Here is a 25,585-nt window from a genome sequence, read left to right as displayed (position 1 = left end):
CTCAAAGACAAGAGCCAGAAAGAATTCTATTTTTATACATTGAGAAAAATGCATCTGGTATGATCCTCTGCATCGTACATCAGGTCAAGAGTAAGAGCGCCTAGGGACTTGCTCCAGAGGGAATTCTGAAGGACAATGCACCCTGGGCACCACAGGAGGGCCCACACCGGGTTCTTTCCAACCTGGTTGGCGTTTTAATGGTTTTTATTTTTATTTTTTACCTCTTTCTCTCCCCACCTGAGAATATTCTCGTGATAGCCAAATAAAAACATGAATTACAAAAACTTACAAAGTGCATTTAAAAAAAAAAAAACGGACTGTGGCCTCACAGGAGGAAGCTACTCAGACTCAATTTCATGTGTACGCTTCCAAAAGGTATTACATACGGTATACAGGGGCTGGGAAGATGGCTCAGTGGTAAAGCGCTTGCCTTACATACGGTGTACAGAGAATGTACAACCTACATGCCTCCGTAACATGATTGAAGATACCATTTGGTTTATGTTTACCCCCATGCTATCACTTGCACACACGCGGGAAGCTAGCAAGGGGCTGGCGCTGGGCAGGCCTGCACGCTGCCCACCAACTTCCTCACCAAAACAAGAGCGATGGCCCGGGCCCGGGGCTCAGGACCCGGTCTACGGAAATACTCACCCTCACTAACAGACCCGTCGTGGGGATGTTTTGCCGGACTGCCCGGCGGGCTTTACCTAGCTTTTCTTCCTCTTGTTGGAAGAACCTGCTCCATTCCAAACCAAGCACAGCGTGCCCGGCCCCCAAAGCCCCGGGGAGACCGTGCCGGGCCGCGCTGGGTGGCCCCGCTCCCCAGGTCCCCAGCTCGCCCGCCGGCCGGGCCGGCCGGGCGGCGCCACGGAGCGGGGACCGGAGATTCGCGGTAGCCGAGTCCCGCGGACGCGCGGCGGGGCCTGGGCAGTGACTCAGCGCGCGGCCGCGGACAAGCGCGGCGCGGCCCCGGAACGATGGGCGAGGGAGCCTGCTGGTCCTGGGAGGGGGGTCAGTTCCCGCGGGCCGACGGGGGCGGGGCGACGTGGGGGCGGGGCGTCATCGGGGCGGGCCCGCTGGGGCGGGGCGGGGCCGCCGGCGGGGGCGGGGCGGGGCGGGGCGAGACGGGGCGGGGCCGCGGGCGGACGCGCGGGCGTCGCGCTGCCGTTCGCCTCTCCGGCTGCAGGTGGGGCTGTGCGGCCGCGCTGCCTCCAGGAAGCCTCACAGGCCTTCGTCGGCCGGGCCGCGGCGCCGGCTCCCAGGATGCAGTGTGGACCGGCCGGGCGCTGACGGCAGCGGTGCGTCTGCGGGCGGAGCGGCGGCGGCAGGCCGGCCACCGAGCAGCGCGGCCGGGGAACGCAGGCTCGGGCTGTGACGCCCGCGGAGAGGACCCGGCGGCGGGGCCTGCGCCGCGGCGGCGACTTCCTCCGCGCCGGGCCGGACAGCGCAGGGCCATGGCCGAGGCGGCCGCGGCTCCGGTAAGGGCGGCTCGCGCGCTCGGACGCGCGGCCTGGGGCCCCGGGCGGCCCGGGCCCGGCACACGGCGCCGCAGGCCCTAGGGAGGAGTTCCGGGAGCCGGGCCGGGCCGGGCCGGGCCGCCGAGCCTGGAGCGCTGGCGAGCGGGGCGCGGGGTCCGCCGGGGCCTACGGCGCCCGCCGACCAGACCCCGCAGCCCGGGCCGGGCGGAGCCGAGCCGGGGGGGGGGGGGCGGAACGGCCGTCCCGGCGCGGCGCCGGAGCTCGCCCCGCGCCGAGTCCCGCAGCCCGCGGGGCTTCCCGGCCCTGCCGCGGCCGCCGGCCCCGCGGCGTCCGCGCCCCCCGCCCGCGCTCCTTTCTCTGCCGGGCGATCGGCCCGTGCCTCCCCCCCAGCTCCCCCCAGCGGCCTGGTGGCACCTGGGCGGCGCGCGGCGTCGATTCCGCAGACCCCGAGCGCCCCACTACGTGCCCGGCTCGCCCGCGGCCGCGCGGCGGGGAGGCGCGCGTTCGTCGCGCCGGGCACCGTACTCGGTCCCGTGTAGGCGTTATTTTGTCCTCCCCGAAAACCCACGGGGGTCGGTGCCGAGACTGTCGGCCGAACTAAAGGAAAGCCAGAGACCCGGAGAAGTTAACTTGTCCACGATCACACAGCTGGGCAGTGGTGGGAGGACACGGTCGTTCCCAGTTCGAGGACCCGATGGGAAGCTGCCGGGTATACCGGTAACCATCATCGGCAGCACCGGAAGAAAGCGGCCCGCCACATCCAGAGGAAGCACACGGTGGGGACAGGGGCCGGGGGCTGTGCCGCAGACCCTGCCTGCCCCGCTCAGCCCCGCATTCTGTGCTGCTGGGATTTAAGCTAGGCTCTCCGGGCGGAGCTAGATCCCGTGGATCTTTCCAAGAAGCAGCGAGGGCTAGGGCAAAGGCATATAAGACCAGATAGTGCAAGAACACACAGAAGTCAATGGGCCTGGAAGAGAGGGCTTTGCTATGAGGCTGCAGAGGTGGAAGGGGTTGGAAGGCCTGGCCTTGGTCAGTTGGGTGAACTGTAGGAGGATCTGGCATCCTTTATACCAGCAGAACCCCAGTTTCAGCTTCCTGGCCACTCTGCCTTAAGGTGCAGGGCTGCAATACAACCCAGCCCCTACCTGTCCCTAGACAAGTGAAGGCTTCAGGTAGGGTTCACAGTCCCCATGAACATGAAAGATTGCAGCCATCCATTTGAAGCAGAGGTAGGATTTCAGAGGGTAAGGAGAAGGGGGCAAAATGCTAAGGGGAGGCTGGGATAGATTGGAGCTGGCATGACCCCAGTCAGGGTTGAGCCCAGTCCCCAAGCCCAGAGCCCTGTTTGCCTGTCCAGGCCTCTGCAGACTAAAACAACCTGAAGAGAGTAAGGCTCTCTTCCTCACCAGTCTTTTCCTCCAGCAGCTCTGCGCCCATCCTCTGACACCCAGCAGGAGTCCTGCCTTGGTCAGGCCCAGCATCCAGACAGACCCAGAACCTCTTGTGTACAATCTAGGCAGATTTTTCTGCTCTTCTTTTGTCCTCATTTTCTGAAGTGACTCCATGTTCTCCTTCACAGTGACTCTAATGAATCCGTATGCTGGTTCCTCGAAGTCACTACTTTGCAAGTAGTTGCCAGGCTTCTGTTCAAGAATGCATTTCTACAATGTTATAAGGACAATCTATCCTCAGGCATGCTATAGTAGGAGTTCCTGTCTGCCCAGAAGGTGCAGCCAGTAGTCCAGCCTCCCACCAGAATTATACTAGGTCTTCATCCCCAGCTGGTGGTTGATCAAGCTTCTGTTAGTTTCCAGTGACAGGAGCACCATGTTTTTTGGTTATTGCTTCATGTATGAAAGCAGACCTTGTGTACATGTTTGTTGGTCAGGTTCTAGGTTGTGTTACTGGTCCCCATCTTCTTTTTTTTTTTTTTTTTTTTGTCGGTCGTGAGTCTTGAACTCTGGGCCTGGGCGCTGTCCCTCAGCTCTTCAGCTCAAGGCGAGCGCTCTACCACTTGAGCCACAGCGCCACTTCCGGTTTTCTGGTGGTTTATTGGAGATAGGAGTCTCAAGGTCTTTCCTGCCCGGGCTGGCTTTGAACCGCGATCCTCAGATCTCAGCCTCCTGAGTAGCTAGGATTACAGGCGTGAGCCACCAGCGCCCGGCGGTCCCCATCTTCTTGATGTGTGAGACAGCGGAAACTGAGGGAGAAAAAGTCAGAATTTCAAGGGATTTGAGCAGTGTCAAAAAAAAAAAAAATCCAGCTCTTTAATCGACTTGAGATTTTCAGCAAATTTAGCTTGTCGGGGAGGGTTAGTTAAGTAAGGACCAAGTCAGATTTGTCCTGGAATAAGGAGACTTGGCCTTAAGGCTTTTCTATTTTTCAAGGAATAGGAGATGCTTTTCTAAAAAAGCAGTTGAGCAACAGTCTTGTTTGTGCCTCTCGGTGAAGCAGCTGGGTTTTTGCTGGGTCATCATCAGTAGATGGTTCCTGTGTGCTCATGACAAGCGTGCAGACTGGGCACTAGTAAATCTGCAGTTTACCATTTCTCCACTGAAACGCCCCAGCAATGCTAAGTCACTGTTTATTTTGCAAAATCTCACTGAGTGCCTGCCATATGTCAAGCCCTGTGCTGTGAAAAGATGCAGTAGTGCGGGGTGCTCATGGGATAGGGGCATGCAGGAAATGACCAGACAGGATGGGTATGCCCCAAGATAGGAGTCAGCAGTGTGCTGGAGATCCTAGAGGCGAGGAGCCTGCCAGACACAGGCCACACTTGAGATACAGAGGTGTCCAAGTTGAGAACTGGTGCATGATACAGGGTATCTCCACTTCTCCCAGATAACGTGCTTCCCACTCATCGCCTCGCACCCCGAGGCCTAGAGGAGATAGGCCCACAGAGCAAGCAGATGCAATGAATAATGCTGATTTCTCTTATTTCTGAAAGATTTCCCCGTGGACAATGGCAGCTACAATTCAGGCCATGGAGAGGAAGATTGAATCACAGGCTGCTCGATTGCTTTCCCTAGAAGGTCGAACTGGGATGGCAGAGAAGAAGCTGGCCGACTGCGAGAAGACCGCTGTGGAGTTTGGGAACCAGCTGGAGGGCAAGTGGGCTGTGCTGGGGACCCTGCTGCAGGAGTACGGGCTGCTGCAGCGGCGCCTAGAGAACGTGGAGAACCTTCTGCGGAACAGGAACTTCTGGATCCTGCGGCTGCCCCCGGGCAGCAAAGGAGAGGCCCCCAAGGTAACATCTGGATGCCCTGGAGTGGGGAGCCCAAGGGCCCGTGCCTGTGAGTGTGTGGGTGAGCGAGGTGACCCTTGTGGTTCCAGGTGCCCCTGAGCTTTAACGATGTGGCCGTGTATTTTTCTGCATAGGAGTGGGGCAAACTGGAGGACTGGCAGAAGGAGCTCTACAAGCACGTGATGCGGGGCAACTATGAGACGCTGGTGTCCCTGGGTAAGGCCTGATGTGTATGCCTCCATTAAGTGGGATTTTACAAGACTCTATACTTCTCTCCATGCTGCTTGTTTTCTTCTCAGTGAAATATAAATCCCCAGATAACGCTGAGTAAAGAGAATCTCTCCTCCTAATGGTGGTACAGAATGGCAGGTCACACACTCCCTTCTGTCTGCTGGAGTGGCAGAATGAAGGAGGTAGGCCCCCTTCCATACAGGCCCAGAGATGGACATCTCTTCTTGCTGAGACCCTTGGGTGAAGTTACCACCCCACACTGGAAAAGGACTTCTTTCCAGTCATAACAAACCACAGGGTTTGTGGAGAACATTGCCTCTTGCAGAACACATTGCTTCCGTGTCCCAAAGCCTGTCTTGCCCCAGCCCCCGAGGGAACTGCCCAGGAAGGGCTGGATTCTGTTTCTTCTTGGCCTTATGTCCTCTCATGATGGCCTCTGTGTGACCCCAGAGCAAAGGGCAGTCAGATATGTTTGGTGGGAATGGGAATGGTTGCAGATGGGATGTTATATTCTAGTTTGCAGATAGATGTGTATCCCAACTTTATCCAGAAGCTGTGTAGCCAGCATCACTGATACTTTGGACTAGATAATTGTTGCTTAGGAGCTGTTGTATATAGCCAGATGTTCAACAGCAACCCTAGTCTCTGCCCACCAATGCCTTCTCACCCCCTGAGCTCTACACAAGATCATCTCCAGACAGCAGCAAAAGTTGCCTACTCTTTTTTTTTTTTGCCAGCCCTAGGCTTGAATTCTGGGCCTGGTGCTGCCCCCTGAGCTCTTCAGCTCAAGGTGAGCACTCTACCACTTGAGCCACAGTGCTACTTCTGGTTTTTTCTGCTTATGTGGTACTGAGAAATTGAACCCAGGGCCTCATGCATGCAAGGCAAGTACTCCACTGAGCCACCTTTCCAGCCCCCAAAATTGCCTACTCTTGAGAACCATTGCTCTATCCCAGTTAAGATAGTTCATTTCTAGTGGGCACCAGTGGCTCACACCTGTAATCCTAGCTGAGGAGGCTGAAATCCAAGGATTGCAGCTTGAAGCCAGCCTAGTCAAGATAGTCCATGAGACTCTTTATCCCTCATTAACCAGCAAAAAGTGGAAGTGGAGCTTTGGCTCAAGTGGTAGAATGCTAGCCTTGAGCAAAAAATCCTAGGGACAGCATCCAAGTCCTGGACTCAAGCCCTAGGCGTTTCATTTCTAGACTGTTCTTAGTTTTCCAGCTACCTGTCCCTGTCTCTGACATGAACACAGCACAGGTTAACTTCATGTCTTTCCTTAGACTATGCCATCTCCAAGCCTGAGGTCCTCTCCCAGATTGAACAAGGCAAGGAGCCCTGCAGCTGGCGTCGTGCTGGTCCCAAGGTTCCAGAAGTTCCTGTGGACCCAAGTCCAGGTGAAGGGTTGGGAGATGGCCAGGGAATACCAGGTATTGGGATGGAGGTAGCAGCAGAGGGCCGGGAGCAATGTTTCTTATTTCCAAGTTTCCTGGAGAAAGTTAGCCTTGACCTTGATGTTTGACATCTAAGTCTTTCGGAGTTGAGTTATAACTTCTAACCTACTCACCCCATTCTCTCCCAGCTAGTACTTCCATCCAGGCAGCCATACCAGATTTGAGCCAGGGACGCAGAATTAGGAGATGAGAGAAGAGGACAATGACAGGGAAGATAGTAGCATGTTGGAGACAGATTCATTCAGAGTTTTGCAAAGAATCCTCACAGTTGTCCTTACGTGCAGTTGTAGTTGCTGTAATATAAACCCATTGGGAAGTTGTATATGATTGGAGCCCTGCACTCACTTAAGGTGAATGTGGACAGGGGCTAGCCGCATGTCAGGTTTCCTTGGAGCTAGTTAGCATCTTTGCAAGTTAAGGAAGGAATATATGAGAAAAGCCAGATTCCTAAAGAAATCTGCTGAATAATTTAGCCAGAAAGATCCTGTCTCTGTTTAGCCTCTGCTTCCTCTCTTGACTGTTTCATTGCCTGCCCACCTACCTTGGTTTCTCTTTCTCTGACACTTGCTCAAAAGTCCTCCTGTGGTTAATTCATATGTCTTCAAATGCATTCTCCATGTTTGTTGCTTCAGCTCAATTAGATATGCATTTTATCAAGGGCAGAAGCAGGTATAGGGCTGACCATACTGCCAGTTTGTTACTGACAGTCTTAGCAGTATAGTTCAACAGGTGAACTTTGAGAGTCCTCTTGATGTCGAGGACAGTGTGATGACTGCAGGGTAGAAAGGTGACTGTAGACACTAGTGTTTGCCTGGAGGAGGCCCAGGAGAGGCAGCCTCCACTTTTGAACCTGGGTGGGAGGGCAGGGTGACTGTTTGCGTTGTGTTTGTAGCATATCTGGAACCTTCCCTGGCTCCTATGCCATCGTCAGTGAGGGTAAATGGGGGCCCAAAGATAAGCACTTACTGATAAGACCCTTTCCAATACTGGCTGTCCACTTGACCTTGTTGGCAAGAATCCCTTGCAGCCTTGCTCGCTATCCTCAGTTCCAAGCCTCCAGGATCCCCACTTGGCCCTCAGTTCTATATGTCTTGATCCATACCCCTGTCAGCCCTCATCTCCTCTTTTCTCACCCCCTGTAACTCTTGCACATATCTTTACGGGATCCACAGTGCCCAGCAAGACCTCTAGGCCTAATATGGCTGGTGCTCCCTCAAGTACTGTTTGCTTGCTATGATGATACTCTAGATAGTACCTCTGCCAGCCTCCCTCCCTCCTCTCTAGAAACCCCGCCCTGGGAGCTCAGGATTGCTTGGACCTCTGAGTACCTCTCACCCTTCTTGTTTTGCTTTTTGTTTTTTGGGTTTTTTTCTTGTCGGTCGTGGGGCTTGAACTCTGGGGTTGGGCACTCTCCCTGCGCTCTTCAGCTCAAGGCTAGCATTCTACCACTTGAGCCACAGCACCACTTCTGTTTATGTGGTGTTAAGGAATCAAACCCAGGGCCTCATGCATGTGAGGCAAGCGCTCTTCCCAGCCCTTCTCACCGCTTCTTGCTCTTCTTTCTCCTGCCCTTATTCGTTGCTGAGGCAGTGTCCACATGGGTGGTTCTTGGCCCTTGTATGGATGAAGTCACTGTAACCCTTCCCATCTCCATTCCTAGCATGACACTCTGACCTGTCACCCATCCTTCCAGTTTTCTCTTCACTCATCCTCATTTCAGTCCCTCTTTTGTGGTTATTCCACATTAGCTGCCCATCTGCCTGAACCTGCTCTGGCTTCTTTGTGTTCACCCTGGTATCTACTCATTTGTCTACTCTGTGGTCCAAGGCCTAAGGCCTTACGCCTTGCCCCATACCACCTCCTTTAGGGCAACAAACAGTTCCATGTTGGCCCCATGAGACTTTGGCATCTCTCGGTGACTGCCTCATTTCTCTGCCCTTTACAGATGACCTCAGTAGGGAGCAAGTGCGGGTCATCTCCCACCGGTCTTTGCTCACTCTCCTAAAAACTTCTTCCACCAGCCTACCTCCTCTTGTTCATGAGGTTACTGAAAGCATGTTTGGGAAATTGGCCACCAGGGCTTACTCCCTTTTTTTTTTTCTAAAACTGAATACTATAGACAAGATAATTTGTAAAGAAACTTCTTTCTTTTCTGGAGGCTGGGCAGTCAAGGAGACACATCTAGTGAGAACTTTCTTATTAGCAGGACTCCGCAGGACTCCACAGTCCTGAGGCACTAGAGGACGTCTCCTGAGAGACAAGGTCCTGGCTCAGGTCTCCTGAATTCCACTGGTGTCATCGTGGGGACCAACCCTCATGATCTCACCTAATCCTGATTATTCGGAAAGACCCCATCCCTAATACCATTACTAAGCATTGTTTCTAACACTAGAAAACTGGACACACCCAAGCCATAGTGCTACTTCCCAGAGTCCTGTCTTTGAGTATACAGACACTTCCTTTTCTGGGAGGTCTCTTCTCCCCCTCTCTCCTTCCCTCTTTAGCTGTTTGCTGTGGCCTTTGAACCGTTTCTACAGTGGCGTGCGCTCCATCTCCCATCATCTCTCTGTCATTGTAGCCTCCACACAGATTTCCTCAGACTTCAAGCTGGGTCTGTTGAGGTTGAATTGGATTGGGTTATCTCAGCTCTGCTCATGCTCAGTCCTCGCCCTCTGCTCTGGACACCATAGAGTGAGTGCTTTGCAGCTCACATCCTGACTTGACTTCTCTGTCATTTTCTCTCTGCTCCAGTACCCTTGCGCTTCACCTCCTACCCAGGATTCTGGTGTGATTTGTTCCAGATCACATAGCATCACCTATTATAGCTACTTCACATTTGTAGGCCCATTGTATGCCTGGTCCCCTTTCCCATTAGAATGTAAATTCCAACAGGATAAAATTTCCTGTTTTGTTCATATATTATTATTCTAAGCACCTAGAATATTACCCACATAAAGCAGGAATTGAATATAGTTGTTGTTGTTGTTGTTGTTAATGTGCTGAATTTCCTCATTTAAAATGTGTGTGTGGCCAGGTGCGGGTGGCTCACGCCTGTAATCCTAGCTACTCAGGAGGCTTATCTCCAATAAACACCAGAAAACCAGAAGTGGCTCTGGGGCTCAAATGGTAGAGCGCTTGCCTTAAGCTGAAGAGCTGAGGGACAGCGCCCAGGCCTAGAGTTCAAGCCCCACAACCAACAACAACAAAAAAAAGTGTGTGTGGTGTGCCTGTAAAATACAGTCTGATACTCCATACATCCCATAGGTCTCCCAGAAACATTCTTCACTAGGACAATGGCTTGTCCTGAAGATGACTCAGTCTTCCTTCCATCTACATTTTATATCTGCTATGGACATGGGTGGTGATAAACAATCATAATTTGGTTATTGTTTTCAAATTAATATTTTACTCAATATTCTGTATTTCAGATTTATTCATGTTGATATGTAGATCAAGCTTCATTTTAGCCCAGCACTGGTGGCTCACGCCTGTAATCCTAGCTATTCAGGAGGCTGAGATCTGAGGATCAAGGTGCTAATCCATGAGACTCTTCTCCAATTAAACAGCAAAAAGCTGGAAGTAGAGACTTGGCTCCACTGAAAAAGCCAGGCTAGAGTGAGCACACAGCCTTGAGTTCAAGCCCCAGTACTGGCACGCACAAAAAGTGGAATTCCACCTCAAAGGGTTTGATGGACCTTGGGTAAGAGCTAGACTGCCTGAAAGCTCTCAGGGATTTGGGTCTTATCCAGAAAGGTGCGGTTACTAGGCAGTATGAAATCCAGGCTCTCCCCTTTTGGCACTCCCCAAGTCATTTTATAGTTTTGCTACTGCTTTGAGGCCACCAGAGGCTACTGCTTAGAAGTTGATGGGGTGAGCAAAGGAGTGAGGTGCCTGTGCGTTAGATCTTCTTTGCAGGTCCCCCTTCTTGATAGGAGGAGTTGGTTCCAGAAAGATGTAGAGTCGTTATCTTAACCATTGGTCCCAGGATGTTGCCAACTGAGGATTTAGATTAGAGTCTCCAATCCTGGGGCATTTTCTACTTCCTACTCTTGACTACCCAGCTGACTGACTTCCAAGAGGTACCTGCTTTCTAACATCTTTGTCCACTCTTCAGAATTTATCTTTTTAACATTTGGATGCAGGTGAAATGGCATATTGGTTTAGTTTGTATTCATAAAGTTGAGCCCCCTTTTTTAAAGTTTGTGATTTCTCCTCTTGTAAATTGTCCTTTGCTGCTTTCCTGCTGAGTTGTTTTCACTTTATTGTTAATTCTAATCTTCTGTGTACAGGTTCTAGATACTAATCCTTTGTTATTTGTATTACAAATATCTAGTCTGGCAGGTCTTTTAACTGTGTAGTCGGGCTGGGAAGGTGGCTCAGTGGTAGAGCGCTTGCCTTGCATGCCTGAGGCCCTGGGTTCGATTTCTCAGCACCACATAAGCAAAAAGAAAAAAGCCAGAAGTGGTGCTGTGGCTCAAGTGGTAGAGTACTAGCCTTGAGCTGAAGAGCTGAGGGACAGCGCCCAGGCCCAGAGTTCAGGCCCCACAACCGGAACCCCCTCCCCCCCCAAAAAAAAAAAAAAACTGTGTAGTCTTTTTATAGTGATTTTTTTATTGTTGACACAATCAGCCTTCTTCTTTATGACTGGTATATTTTCTGCCATAGATATCTTGCCTACCCCACTCAAAGTCAAAAAGACAATCTCCTAGATATTTTTTTCAGTCATGGGGCTTGAACTCAGGGCCTGGTCTCTGTCCCTAAGCTTTTCTGCTCAAGGATAGTGCTCTTCCACTTTGAACCACAGCTCCACTTCCAGATTTCTGGTGGTTAATTGGAGGTAAGAGTTTCATGGACTTTCTTACCCAGGCTGGGTTTGAACTGCAATAGATCTCAGTCTCCTGAGTAGCTAGGATTACAAGTGTGAGCTACCAGCACCTAGCTCACCTAGGTTTTGTTTTGTTTTGTTTTTCATTTGTTTGTTTTTTTCTGTTGGTGGTGGGGCTTGAATTCTGGGCCTGGGCACTGTCCCTCAGCTCTTCAACTCCAGGTGAGCACGCTACCACTTGAGCCATAGCACCACTTCCAGTTTTCTAGTGGTTATTTGCAGATCAGAGTGTCGTGTACATTCGTTCCTGCCTGGGATGACTCTGAACTGCAATCCTCTCAGATCTCAGCCTCCTGAGTAGCTAGGATTACAGGCGTGAGCCACTGGTACCCAGCTTAAAAGATATTTATAAAAATACCTAGGAGATGTTGGGGCACTGGTGGCTCACGCCTGTAATCCTAGCTACTCAGGAGGCTGAGATTTGAGGATAGTGGTTCAAAGCCAGCCCAAGCAGGAAAGTCCATGAGACTTATCTCCAAATAACCACCAGAAAACTGGAAATGGAGCTGTGGTTCCAAGTGGTAGAGCACTATCCTTGAGTAAAAAGATGCTCAGGGACAGAGCCCAGGCCCTGAGTTCCAGCCCTAGGACTGATACACATAAAATCCTTTTAAACTTTTGCTTTTCTTTTTTTTTTTTTTTTTGGTCGGTTGTGGGTCTTGAAATCTGGGCCTGGGTGTTGTCCCTGAGCTCTTCCGCTCAAGGTTAACACTCCCACTTGAGCCACAGGACTGCTTCTGGCTTTTTCTGTTTATGTGGTGCTAAGGAATTCAACCCAGGGCCTCATGCATGCGAGGCAAGCGCTACCACTGTGCCACCTTCCCAGCTTTTGCTTTTCAAATTTAAGATTTTTTTAGAAATAACATGCATATTGCAAGTGAGAATTTAAATTTTTTCCTACAAAGACATCTAGTTTTTTGGTTTTTTTGTTTTTTTTTTTTTTTTTGTCAGTTCTGGGGCTTGAAATCTGGGCTTGGGCACCGTCCCTGAGCTCGTCAGCTCAAGGAGAACACTCTACCACTTGAGCCACAGCGCCACTTCTGGTTTTCTAGTGGTTTATTGGAGATGAGAATCTCACAGACTTTCCTGCCTGGACTGGCTTTGAACCGAAATCCTCAGATCTCAGCCTCCTGAGTAGCTAGGATGACAGACATGAGCCACCAGCGCCCAGCAGGAGGGTTTTTTTTTTTAACGTGTGTTGTTTTGTTTTGTTTGGCACTTTCCAAGGATGAAACTCAGGGCCTCATGCATTTTTTTTGTAATTTTTGTAAGTTCAGTTTTTGGGTTTAGCAATTTGGGAAGGACATCAATAAATAGTCACAATGACAGTTCTGAAGACAACACAGCGCTAGTGTCCACACTGAGTATGATTTATCAGCTCTTTTTGTGTATATATGATCCTCCTCTCCGACAGGCAAGGGTTCTATCACTAAATACACCCTAAACCCTTCTATTTTTTTTTCTTTTTCTTTTTCTTTTGAGACAGGTCTCCCTAAGTTGCATAGTTGGCCTTCTACTCAAGATTCTCCTGTCTCCACATCTCAAGTACTGGGATTACAAACATACACCGCCACACCTCACTGATTTTAATTATTTATTTGCAGTGCTAGGGGTGAACTCAGGGCCTTGTACATACTAAGCAAACTCTACCACTGAGCCACATCTCCAGCTTTTTACAGGGTTTTGCAGGGCTAATCAGTTATAAGAGGGAGAAAGTTCATTGTTTCTATTTAACCCCCCCCTGACAGTCTCTCTAAGAAATAGTATCCCCAACAGGTCTCCTTGTTCCACTTCTTTATAGGCTTTTGAAGATACTCTTAAAGACACTTCTCATTGTGTTTATGGCTCAGTGTATATTTTGATATGTCATATACTGGGGTTCCTATTTATTTATTTTTGTCCCCATACTGGGGCTTGAACTTAGGGTCTCGGTACTGTCTCTTAGCTTTTTTACTCAAGGCTGGTGCTCTTCCAACTTGAGCCATAGCTCTACTTCTAGCTTTTTGCTGATTAATGAAGACTCTCACAGACTTTTCTACATGGACTGGCATCAAACCTCAATCCTCAGATCTCAGTCACCTGAGTAGCTAGGATTATAGGAAGAGAAACCAAGCACTCAGCCATTTTTCAAAGTGTCTAAATTACAGGTAATAGTCAACAAAATACAGAATGATTTTTATGTAGCACCTAGAGTGAGAGTCAACATCTGAATTCCCACAACCAATATAAGAATTGGATCACAGCCAAAACCTTCCCGAGTCCATGTCATAGCCCTCTCTTCTCCAGATAAGTAGAACATTCAGAAACCAAATCGTGTTCCTTAGCTTTTTAAAAATATTTTTATTCTGTATATAATTCCAAATGCCATTGTTTACTTTTGCCTATTTTTGGACTTTTCTATAATGATGTCATACCTCTTTTGTGACTCTTGGCACTATACATATATATATATATATATATATATATATATATATATATACTATACATATACATACACATATACAAATATGTGTATGTATATATGTATGTATGTATACATACTATACATATACATACCACTGGTGGGTTTTTGTCTTATTTCTTGTGTATGTTTTGTTCATTTGCTTGCAAGCAAGGATAGTGCTCTTCTGGAAAAAAAAAATTATGTGTGGGTCATAGGAAAGTTGGGTGCTTGACTTTTTTACTGGGAAATTTCCATGTGTCTCTGAAATAAGTGTTCCAGTGTTGTTTTTCTCCTTGGGGCTGAGGACCAAGCCTGAAGCCATGTGCATGCTGTGCAAGCACCTAGTCCTGGCATGCCACCCAGCCTATGGGATGCTTTGCATTGCAGTATGCTCTGATTTTGAGTCTTTAACAATTGAGAAATGTTTCTCTACCAAAGGTCATCTCCTACTAACAGTTTTCAGATTTCTTCTTTCATATTCAAGTCATTAATATCAGGAATAGATTTTTTTTTTTTTTTGTCAGTCATGGGGCTTGAACTCTGGGCCTGGGCGTTGTCCCTGCCCTCTTCAGCTCAGGGCCAGCACTCTACCACTTAAGCCACAGCACCACTTCCAGTTTTCTGGTGGTTAATTGGAGATAAGTCTCACAGACTTCCCTGCCTGGGCTGGCTTTGAACTACTATCCTCAAATCTCAGCCTCCTGAGTAGCTAGGATTACAAGTGTGAGCCACCGGTGCCCAGCAGGAATAGATTTTGTAGTGAGCATTCTTCTTCACAGCCTTCATTTTATTCTTTTCCTTTGCTATTTCAGCAGCTTTCCAATTGTCTCATCCAGTGCCATGAATGCTCCGGTGGGGCTTTTGGGTTGGAGCTGCATTCAATCTACCATGTGCTTTAGGACAACATCACCACCCTGTATCATGTTACCTACCACGGTCCTCGGCCCTCAGTCCCTCAGTCCCTCCACTTAGTCTGTCTCTTATGTTTCAGTGAGCTTTATAGTTTTCTCCCAAAAAGGTCCTGTACTATCCTATGTTTCGTGTGTGTTTGGGTATATGTGTATACACATGTACGCATGCATGTGCATGTGCACACACATGCATTCACTCCATATGCCTACACTGAAGCTTGAACTCTGGGCCCCATGTTCTTGCTTAGCTTTTTTCACTCACAGCTGGCACTCTACCACTTGCGCTATGGCTCCAGTCCATCTTTTTTGCTGATTAATTGGAGAGTCTCAAGGACCTCACATCTGACTGACAAGCTATTTAAACAGGAGTGACCACAGAATTTTATTGACAGCTATTTCTCTTGTGTTGTGTTGTGTTTTGTTTTGTTGGTATCTATTAAAATGTCAAACTTTTTCTCCCTTTAATTTGCTAATATATTAGTCTCTAAAGTTGAGCCGGCCTTATGATGCTGGAATAGACCTAACCCACTTGTGATCGATCGTTTGTGTACATTGCCAGATTTATTGAGCTGATTATTATGATGATTATGCAGACTTGAATCTGTTCATGAGTAGGACAAGACTTACAATTTTCCTTTCTCAGACTGTTTTCCTCTGATTTGAGTATTAAAGACATAAGTTATAAAGTATTCTCTGTCTTTTTATTCACTCCAAGAGTTTATGTAATGTTGAAATGTTGTGGAAAACACCGAGAAGCCTCCTAGCTTTTTATTGACTGCTGCTTTCATTTATTTTAGTTTTAAGACTATGTGGCTTTTCTTTGGTCAGTTTTGTCAAGTTGTAGTTTTTCTAGGAATTTGTTCATTCCCTCAGAAATTTTAGATTATGTAGAATAACATTTATAGTGTCTTGGGGCTTGAACTCAGGGCCTGAGCGCTGTCCCTGAGACATTTTGCTCAAGGCAAGCATGCTACCACTTGAGCCACAGCTCTACGTCTGTCTTTTTGGTTATTAACTGGAGATAACACTTTCTAACCCAGGCTGGCTTCAAACCTCGATGTCCCGATCTCAGTCCTGTGGCATTCTTTTTTTGGTTGGTCGTGGGGGTTGAACTCTGGGCTTGGGCGCTATTCCTCGGCTCTTCAGCTCAAAGCAAGTGCTCTACAATTTGAGCCACAGCGCTACTTCTGGTTTTCTAGTGGTTTATTGGAGATAAGAGTCTCACAGATTTTCCTGCCCGGGCTGGCTTTGAACCGTGACCCTCAGATCTCAGCCTCCTCAGTAGCTAGGATTACAGGTGTGAGCCACTGGCGCCTGGCCCTCTTCATCTTTTTAATCTCTAGTGGATCTAAACTGACTCCTTTTCTTCGGTGACAAAATTGCCTGCAGTTTTACAGCCATGTGTCTAGTTATGAATTTCTTTTTCTTTCTCCTGTGTCAGTCACTGATGTTGACCCCAAGTTGTGGAGATCAGCAGTGTTCTCATTTGAATATCACCTTTGCCCCTTTTTCCTTGATCTTTTATTCAGGGATGTTATTCCTATATCCAGACTTTGTTGGGCTCTACTTTGCAATTTGTAATTTCTACTGATTTTTTTTTTTTTTGGGGGGGGGTCTGGTCATGGGGCCTGAACTCTGGGCCTGGGCGCTGTCCCTCAGCTCTTCAGCTCAAGGCTAGCACTCTAGCTCTTGAGCCATAGCGCCACTTGCGGCTTTTTTTTTTCTTTTTGCTTATGTGGTACTGAGGAATCGAACCCAGGGCCTCAGGCATGCAAGGCAAGCGCTCTACCACTGAGCCACCTTCCCAGCCCCATGATTTCTACTGATTTTGTGGGATGTGGCTGGTTATCTCACTGACACGGTGACTTGTCATTCTGTTTTTGAAAAGTGTGTTTTGGAGTTCTTTTTGCAGTACTGGGAACCCAGGGTCTTGTGCATGCTAATCAGTGACTCTGCTACTGAGCTACAATCCCAGCCAAAAGCTGTACTTGGAGTGCTATCCTCTGAGAATGCGTGTTCCTCTGCTGGCCGCCTGGTGCCAGTGCCGACTTGGGGCCATTCACCCTGCATTCATTCTTGCCTGGAGCCTTTAAAACCACATTGGGGCTGTGGGGCCTGGCACCAGGTACCCTTGCCTACTGGATGGTAATTATTGGCTACCTTCAAGGTTCTTGTCCTCTCAGCCTAGAGCCAAGGCTCAGACAGGCAGTCTGCAGTGGACAGGTTTTAGTTTAGTTGGCTGTGAGTGTAGGACATTGGAAACACTGCCCTGCAGGTTTATTAGTGGGGGAGCGTCTCCAGCACACTGCTCCTGTCTCCTCCCACCTGCCTGACCTCAGTTCCCACGTGCTTCTCCCCAGGTGCACCTCTGTTCACATCCAGGCAGCAGGAGATCAAACTTGGGGCTTTCTAATATCTCTGACCTCTGCATTTTCCTTACTTTATTTGTAGATTATCCATACTTTAATTTTTTTTAAGTCAGTCATGATGCTTGAACTCAGGGCCTAGGTTCTGTTCTTGAGCCTTTTCACTCAAGGCACTCTACCACTTGGAGCCAGAGCTCCATTGCCATTTTCTGGTGGTTAATTGGAGATAAGAGTCTCATGGGCGTTTTTTTGCCCCTGGCTGGCTTCAATCTGCAATTCTTAGATCACAGCCTCCTGAATAGCTAGGATTATAGGCATGAGCCACCAGCACTCAACTTGATTTTTTTTTAATTTTTATACTTTACCCAGCAATTTTAGGTGTCCCAACTAGGATCTTCTCTGTTCTACATACCTAGCCAGCCAGCCAGCCAAATGCTAGAAATAGAAGAACTGAATGCTGCTTTTATATCTTTTAGGATTTTACATTGTCTTTCCCATTAATCTGTTAACCTTGTGACTTACATTATATTACTACATTTTCTGGGTTTGTCTTACCCTCGAGTTTTCAAGATAAACTGCTTGTTGATAATCCATTTTTCCTTTAAATTTTTTAATTTTTCATGCCAGTTACAGAGCTAGAACTCAGGGTCTCTCTTGGCTTTGTTTCTTGCTGACAGCTGGTACTCTACCACTGAAACCATACCTCCAGTCTAGCATTTTGCTAGTTGATTGGAGCTGGAGTCTCATGGACTTTTCTGCACAGACTGGCTTTGAGCCACAGGCCTCCAGGTCTCAGCTTCCCAAGCAGCTAAGATGACAAGCATGAGCCACTGGTGCCCGGCCCCTTTTTCTTTTATGAAAATATATTGCTGGAGCTGGGTATACTTGTAATCCTAGCTACTCAAGAAGCTGAGATCTGAGGATTGTAGTTCGAACCCAGCCCAGGCAGAAAAGTCACCATTGAGACTCTTTTAACCACTCAAAACCCAAAGTGGCATTGTGGCTCAAGTAATAGAGCCCTAGCCTTAAGCACGGAGAGGCTCAGGGACAGCACCCAGGTCTGAGTTCAAGTCCCACAACTGACCAAAAAAAGAAAGAAAATAATGCAAAGTTTGATTTATGAGTCTTTACATCCTTTTTTTTGGGGGGGGGGGGGGGGAGAGAAGAGGAATCCAGTTGTGGGGCCTGAACTCTGCGCCTGGGCACTGTCCCTGAGCTCTTCAGCTCAAGGCTAGCACTCTATCACTTGAGCCACAATGCCACTTCTGGCTTTTTTCTTTTTTGTTTATGTGGTGCTGAGGAATCAAACCCAGGGCCTCAGGAATGCAAGGCAAGTGCTCTACCACTGAGCTACCCTCCCAGCCCAGTCTTTACATCCTTTGACTATCTGCTCATAAATGAGATTTTTGTTTGCTTGTTTGTCAGTCGTGGGGGTTGAACTCTGGGCCTGGGCGCTATCCCTCAGCTCTTCAGCTCAAGGCGAGCATGCTACCACTTGAGCCACAGCACCACTTCTGGTTTTCTTTTTTTTTTTTTTTTTTTTTTTTTTTTGGGTCCAGTTGTGGGGCCTGAACTCTGGGCCTGGGTGCTGTCCCTCAGCTCTTCAGCTCAAGGTTAGCGCTCTACCACTTGAGCCACAGCGCCACTTCTGGCTTTTTTCTTTTTGCTTATGTGGTGCTGGGGAATCGAACCCAGAGCCTCATGCATTGCAAGGCAAACGCTCTACCACTGAGCCACCTTCCCAGCCCCCACTTCTGGTTTTCTAGTGGTTTATTGGAGATAAAAGTCTCACAGACTGGGGCTGGGAAGGTGGCTCAGTGGTAGAGCGCTTTCCTTGCAAGCCTGAGGCCCTGGGTTCGATTCCTCAGCACCATATAAGCAAAAAGAAAAAAGCCGGAAGTGGCACTGTAGCTCAAGTGGTAGAGTGCTAGCCTTGAGTCTGAAGAGCTGAGGGACAGCGCCCAGGCCCAGAGTTCAAGCCCCACGACCGGACCCAAAAAAAAAAAAAAAAGTCTCACAGACTTGCCTGCCCGGGCTAGCTTTGTGCTGTGATCCTCAGATCTCAGCCTCCTTAGTAGCTAGGATTACAAGCGTGAGCCACCAGTGCCCGGCTCAACATGAGATGATTTTATTTAATTTTTCATATACTGAGTTTGTTCAATCTAAACAATAATAGTTGACAGATAAAGATGGATGGTATCTCATAAAACGAGTTAGCAGATGTTCTTGCACAGGACTTTTTGTTTTGGTGGTACTGGGTTTGAATTCAGTACATCCCACTGATACAGAAGAGTACTAAACCACTTGAAACATGCCCTAACCATTGGCTCTGAATTTTGAAGACGCTCCATTATCCTCTGATGTCTTCATTGCTGAAGAAAATCTGCTTTTAGTCTGAATGTTACTCTTTTCCCTTTGGTATTTGTTAAGATTTTTCTCTTTATCTTTGTTATTTTTACATTTCACATAAATCTTCTGTTTGGCTCCTGTTCTGGCTTGTAAATTCTCATTTCCCTATGGACTTAGTTTCATTTTAGCCTATAGGGGATCCCTAGTGGCCTGCGTTGTGGGGTGCTCCTGGGGGGGGAGGCTGTGCTTCTCTGGGCTGGGGCCTCTTGGGCTGCCATAGCATTCAGCCAGTTTCTCAGTGACTTTCTCACGTTAGGGAGTCTGTACAGTATGCGTGGTGTGACTTCAATGTGGACAAGAATTCATATTTCTGATGTGCACAAGTCTGGGCAAGTGGGCCATTTCCTGGTAGTTCCCATCTCATACAGAACAGAGATCTGGGGTTCTTGCTTTATACATGGGCATGAGAGCCAGTCCTAAACCTGCATCCAACTCTCTGGGTCATTTGCCGTCCTTTCTGCCTCTTCACTGAATATGTTTTCTCCCTATTCTTGTATCTGAAATCTTTCTTTTGAACTTAAATACTTGCAGGTAAGGTGGTATGATGCGGGTGGAAGTTGGGGCTTCCATTTTATCTGGCATTTCTGGATTTAAGGTGAAAGCAAGGTCTCATGAGGCAGCTCAGACTTCCCCCATGGACCAGCTGAAGTCCTGAGGATGTTTATAGGCTGCTTCCCCTTCCCGCTTCGCCCTTACCAGCCTACCAACTACCCAGTGCCATGTGGCCATGGCTTTCTTACTCTTGTCTCCCCTCCCCACCTGGCTCTGTTGCTCCTGGACTTATACAAGGCCACTGTGTCCATTTCCTTTGTCGGGAGTATCTGGCTCAGGGCTGGAGGGCTTACATGTTCTCCCTCTCCTAGGCTCGGGGCCCTCAGTTCCTGCCCCTGACCTCCTGATGCAGATCAAGCAGGAGGGGGAGCTTCAGCTGCAGGAGCAGCAGGCGCTGGGCGTGGAGGCCTGGGCAGCCGGGCAGCCAGATATCGGGGAGGAGCCCTGGGGCCTCAGCCAGCTGGACTCGGGGGCAGGAGACATCTCCACGGATGCTACCTCTGGTGAGTGGTGGGGCCAGGATGGGGAAGCAGACACTGGAATGAGTTAGGGAGACTAAGGACAAGGACAGGAAGACTTCTAGGAACATGTGTGGATCTATGAGCTCTCAGAACACTGGCCTGGATAGCCCAGAAGTCCCATTGTAATGTAAGGGCTTACCAAAAATCTTGTGATTTTTGCCTGTTTCTTGTGGGTTCCCTTACACAACAGATCAGAAGCCCCCTCTCCAACCACGCCCCTTCGCTTCTCCCCAGCCTCAGACCCGGATATAACTAGCTGCCTCTCAGGTTTGTTGACTAAGTCAGTGATGCCTGATTTTCTCCATGCTTGAAAGAAGAGATTGATGACACTGGCTTCAGAGAGGACAACATCCTGTAATTTTCTTTTACTCTTCCTTTCTTCCCCCTAACCCACCAGTTCTGGTCTTCCTTCCTTCTAGGTGTCCATTCCAACTTTGCAACCACTATCCCGCCCACTTCCTGGCAGGCAGACCTCCCTCCTCACCACCCTTCTTCAGCATGCTCAGATGGGACACTGAAGCTCAGCACCGCAGCCTCCACAGAAGGTATCCGATAGCAGGGGAGGGCTGCTGGTATCTGGCCTTAGGAGCTTCATGTTTATTGGTGAACTTCCTGACACCTCAGCCAGGAAGGGTTTGGGTATCTATGACTTTTTGTATGTGTATGTGGGGTGGGGGGTAGGAGGGTTTGTTTTGTGGACCGGGATTAGCACTTGATAGACTCCCACTGAGACATGTCTCTAGTCATTTTTTGTGCTGGCTATTTTTTGAGATACGGTCTTCTTGCCGAGGCAGGTGCCAGGGCTGAGATCTACCTGTTTTACACTTTCCATTGTAGCTTGGGTAACATGCAGGTGGCATCACACCCAGCTTTCAGATGAGGAGGGAACTTGTGATCTTTTCTGTCCAGGCTGACCTCCAGAATAGCTAGAATTAAAGGTATGAGCCACCTAGTGGATTTTTTTTTAATTGCTATTATAAAGGTGAGAGACTACAGTTACATAAGTCAGGTAAAGAGTGCATTTTGGACAGTCTCACCCCTTCCGTTGATCTCTCCCAGTTTCTCCATCCCATCCCTACCCATAGGTTGTATAGTTCATTTTCAGCACAGTGTCCAGTAAGTACTGCATATGTTGCTGCATATGTTCGCCCTTCGTCCCTCCATTTCTGTGCCTCCTGCAACCTTTCTTAATGATGCCCAAGTGCTTCAAAGAAAAAGGCAAAGGAACTGGGCACCAGTGGCTCACTCCTGTACCCCTGCAATCTTCAGGAGTCTGAGACCTCTGAGGGTCACAGTTTGCAGCCAGCCTGGGCAGGAAAGTCTGTGAGATTCTCATCTCTACTTAACCACCAAGTCTGAAGTGGAGCAGTGGCTCAAGTGGTATAGTGGTAGCCATGAGGGGGGAGAAAAAAGCTCATGGACAATGCCCAGGCCCTGAGTTTAAGCCTCAGGATCAGCAGAAAGAAAAAGAGAGAAAGTGAGAGAAAGAAAAGAGGGAGAGATCAAGATAGCTTCAGAGTCTGGTTTTCAAGTCATTCGAAAGAGACCCAGTTACTTTCAGACCGTCCCTTTTCACATGGTTTAGCCAGTAGATTGTGATGAGCTGATTCCTTAAAGGACAGATGGACCTCCTCCCCTGACGTGGGCACCCCCAAAGCGCCTCTGGCGTGTTTGAAAAAAAAAGCCAAACTGAAACTACTTCTTAGGTATTAGCACTACTAAAGACAGGTGTCTGAAGGACAGCTCCCAAATTTATGTATTCATTTCCTCTTGTACGGAAAGCCAGTTACTTGATATCTTAAATCGTAATTTCTGTCATATGTTAGCACTCTCCTCCCTAAATGTGTTAAAAATCATGACCTCTGACCTAAAACTTTGGGGTATGAAATAAAAGTATATTTAGACCAAAATCAGTTTGGGTTATATCAAAACCACAAATGTCTGCTCATTCACGGGTTCTTTCCTCGTGAGGTAGGTGGCTATATGTATTGATTGCTGGCCCACGTAGGCCGCATGGGGTGTTGAAGTGCTGCCCAGTGTGTTACCCAGTTCATCCCCACGCAGCCGTGGGGCAGGGCGGTCCCAAGGGACCGGGGCCTGATGGCCACAGCTGGTGCACAGCAGAGCTGTGGCTCAGGTCCAGATCCGTCTGCATCCATGCCTGTGCTTTGGCCCTGGCCTCTGTGGTCAGCCTTCCTTCAAGATTACCTTTAACAGAACCCAAGAGTCAGGTCTGGGGTTGCTTTGCTCCTGGTAAAGGCTCCAGGAAGCCAGCTTGCTCCAGGCTTCAGGCAGCCTTCCTGTTGTGAGGGCTGCCCTGCTGAGACTGGCTGCGACCCAGGTGGTGGCCCCTGGCTGAGAGCTGCTGTGTGTCCACATGAAGGCGCCAGGTCCTTCACTCCAGACATGACTGCTAGAATAACCTGTCCTTCTGTCTCTCTCAGCAGATGTAAAAATTGTGATCAAAACGGAAGTGCAGGAGGAGGAGGTGATAGCCACCCCCGTACACCCCACAGACCTGGAGGCTCACGGAGCTCTGTTTGCACCAGGCCAAGCTGCAAGGTTTTTCCCTAGTCCCATCCAGGAAGGAGCCTGGGAGAGCCAGGGCAGCGCTTTCCCTGGCCAGGACCCTGTGCTGGGGCTGCGGGAGCCTTCCCGGCCGGAGAGGGACATGGGCGAGCTCAGCCCTGCGGTGGCCCAGGAGGAGGCGCCCGCCGGGGACTGGCTCTTCGGGGGAGTCCGGTGGGGCTGGAATTTCCGGTGTAAGCCTCCAGTGGGCCTGAACCCCAGGACTGGGCCTGAGGGACTCCCTTTCTCCTCCGACAATGGAGAGGCCATCTTGGACCCCAGCCAGATTGCAAGACCCTTCAACGAGCCCTGTAAATACCCAGGCCGGACAAAAGGCTTTGGCCACAAGCCTGGGCAGAAGAAGCACCCGGCCGCCCCCCCGGGGGGCCGGCCCTTCACCTGCGCCACCTGCGGGAAGAGCTTCCAGCTGCAGGTGAGCCTGAGCGCGCACCAGCGCAGCTGCGGACTGCCCGATGGGGCGGGCACGGCCTCCAGCACCACGGGCAGCGGCGGGCGGGACAGCAACGCCCTGCGGTGCGGGGAGTGTGGCCGCTGCTTCACGCGCCCCGCGCACCTCATCCGCCACCGCATGCTGCACACGGGTGAGCGGCCCTTCCCCTGCACCGAGTGCGAGAAGCGCTTCACCGAGCGCTCCAAGCTCATCGACCACTACCGGACGCACACGGGCGTGCGACCCTTCACCTGCACCGTGTGTGGCAAGAGCTTCATCCGCAAGGACCACCTCCGCAAGCACCAGCGCAACCACCCGGCCATCGCCAAGGCGCCCGCCCACGGCCAGCCGCTCCCGCCGCTGCCCCCGCTGCCCGCGGCCCCGTCTGACCCCTTCAAGAGCCCCGCCGCCAAAGGACCCCTGGCCTCCACGGACCTAGTGGCCGACTGGACTTGCGGCCTGGGTGTCCTGGGGCCCGCCGACGCCGGGGACCTGTGAGACGCCCTGGCCCACCCAGGGCCCCCGCGGGCTGCAGATGTACAAAGCCCCGTATGCAGAACGCAGGACAGCGCCAACGCGTAGAGCTCAAAGGGGAACTCGCAGAGAACCAAATTTCCACGATGCTGAACTGATCACTGGAAACGAGAAACTGCCCGACAAGGGAGCTCCCACCCCTGAACACCGTAGGAAACTGGTTGGGGAACTGAACACCGTAGTAGCATTTGAAGCAACCTAATTGCAAACTGGTTTTTGTTCTTTTCTTTTTAATTCTTGAAGAAAAAGCTGGAACCCGGTAGCAGGCCTTTTGGAATTTCGTAGTGTACTTTTGGTTTTCAGAAGTGTGTGTCCTCTGTGCCCCGAGCACTGGAAGCTTGGTCAGTGGGGATAGGGCGAGGGCTCTGGATACCCCCACTGACCCCCAGCCCCCCGGGTCCTTGGACCACACCATCCAGCTCTGCTCAGGCCACCAGTATGGGGCTGGGGCTTTGGACAGTAAAGGGGCTGGATGAGAACCACAGGCTCCACTCAACAGGAACGACCCCTAGGAGCAGCCAGTGCATCTTCCAGCCTAACTTCTGGAAAGTCCCCCCAAAATACTGGCCTGACTTTCCCTAGTGCAGGCCATCTGTGGTATCTGTCCAGGGCAACACAGCCATTCTCCATTGTGTGGCTCCTGGGCTCGGCCAAGGAGAGTCAGGTGGAGCTGCAGCGCTAGGTCTGAAGGGTGAGGAATTCAAGGCTGGGTGTTGAACCCCTGTCCATCTGGTCACCCAGAGCCAGAGATGAGGCAGCAAGTCATCCTCCTCAGGCCGCTTCCTGTACCCCCAGTGCTTCCGTTTGCTGACCTTTATGTGGTGTTTTCATTTTCACAATGCTTCCATGTCACATCTCATTTGAGCATTCCCGTGGCTTTCAGAAGAGCAGCAAGACGGGTATTTCTTTTTTGGAGATGAGGAGATAAAGGGCTCAGAGCCCCGCTTGGCTTCACGGCGTGTGCCAGCGGCTGGAGCGAGCTGTGCTCCTTGGAATCTGTTAGGTAAGAGGCGACTTCAGGCTTTGTCCTGTTACCAGTGTGCCCCACACTGGCAAGTCAGATCCTCAGGCCTCATGGACTCCTGGCTCAGCAGCTCCCTGGGTGCCCACTTGAGTCCTCCTGGTTCTAAGTATTTAGGGGCATGTACTGCCCCTGCCCTTGGGGCACTCAGAAGGCAGTCTAGGAGGCTGGTTCACAGCCACCTCCAGTACCTCCAAGGTGGAATTACCATCAGCCCAGTTTCAGGTCCCGTCCCCGCCCCGCCACACACACATCCATTCCCATTTGTTGGAGCAGGCACTGGTCCTCTTGCCCAAACGGGTAACTAGTCCACCTGCAGAGGGCAAGACCACGATGCCCATTCACTCAGCTCCTCCTGCGTACTTTTGTTAGGAATAGACTAGTTAAGACAATTGTTTCTATGTACTGTATATTTTGTACCTGTTTACACTTCTAATATTGATATAACTGATATTTTCAAAAACAAATGAGCAGAAAACATCCTGTTAAAATAAAACCTAACCAGCACAAGGCA

The 25,585-nt window shown here is 50.0% G+C and overlaps 1 protein-coding gene across 2 annotated transcripts; it reads left to right on the top strand.

Moving 5' to 3' along the window:
- The first annotated feature begins 1,382 nt into the window (after positions 1-1,382).
- LOC122105989 (zinc finger protein 746) lies at positions 1,383-25,585 on the top strand. Of its 2 annotated transcripts, none has more exons than XM_042677303.1 (7): positions 1,383-1,481; positions 4,429-4,728; positions 4,860-4,941; positions 6,240-6,353; positions 20,288-20,479; positions 20,917-21,042; positions 22,945-25,585. In XM_042677303.1, the coding sequence occupies exons 1-7, from the start codon at positions 1,458-1,460 to the stop codon at positions 24,012-24,014; spliced, it is 1,908 nt and encodes a 635-aa protein (XP_042533237.1). In that variant the 5' UTR covers positions 1,383-1,457; the 3' UTR covers positions 24,015-25,585. The 2 variants fall into 2 exon arrangements, with proteins under 2 accessions (XP_042533237.1, XP_042533236.1); XM_042677302.1 differs by having other exon boundaries at positions 22,942-25,585.

This window comes from Dipodomys spectabilis, unplaced genomic scaffold (assembly GCF_019054845.1).
Source record: "Dipodomys spectabilis isolate Male_0828 unplaced genomic scaffold, ASM1905484v1 ptg000034l, whole genome shotgun sequence".
Taxonomy (NCBI): domain Eukaryota; kingdom Metazoa; phylum Chordata; class Mammalia; order Rodentia; family Heteromyidae; genus Dipodomys; species Dipodomys spectabilis.
This window is presented reverse-complemented; position numbering and strand designations above follow the sequence as displayed.

Bases quoted from the DNA above. Each gene is read 5' to 3' on its own strand.
- LOC122105989 (XM_042677302.1), top strand. From the start codon at position 1,458: ATGGCCGAGGCGGCCGCGGCTCCG. The intron at 1,482-4,428 runs GTAAGGGCGGCT...TATTTCTGAAAG, and splicing joins CCGAGGCGGCCGCGGCTCCG to ATTTCCCCGTGGACAATGGC. The intron at 4,729-4,859 runs GTAACATCTGGA...TTTTCTGCATAG, and splicing joins GCAAAGGAGAGGCCCCCAAG to GAGTGGGGCAAACTGGAGGA.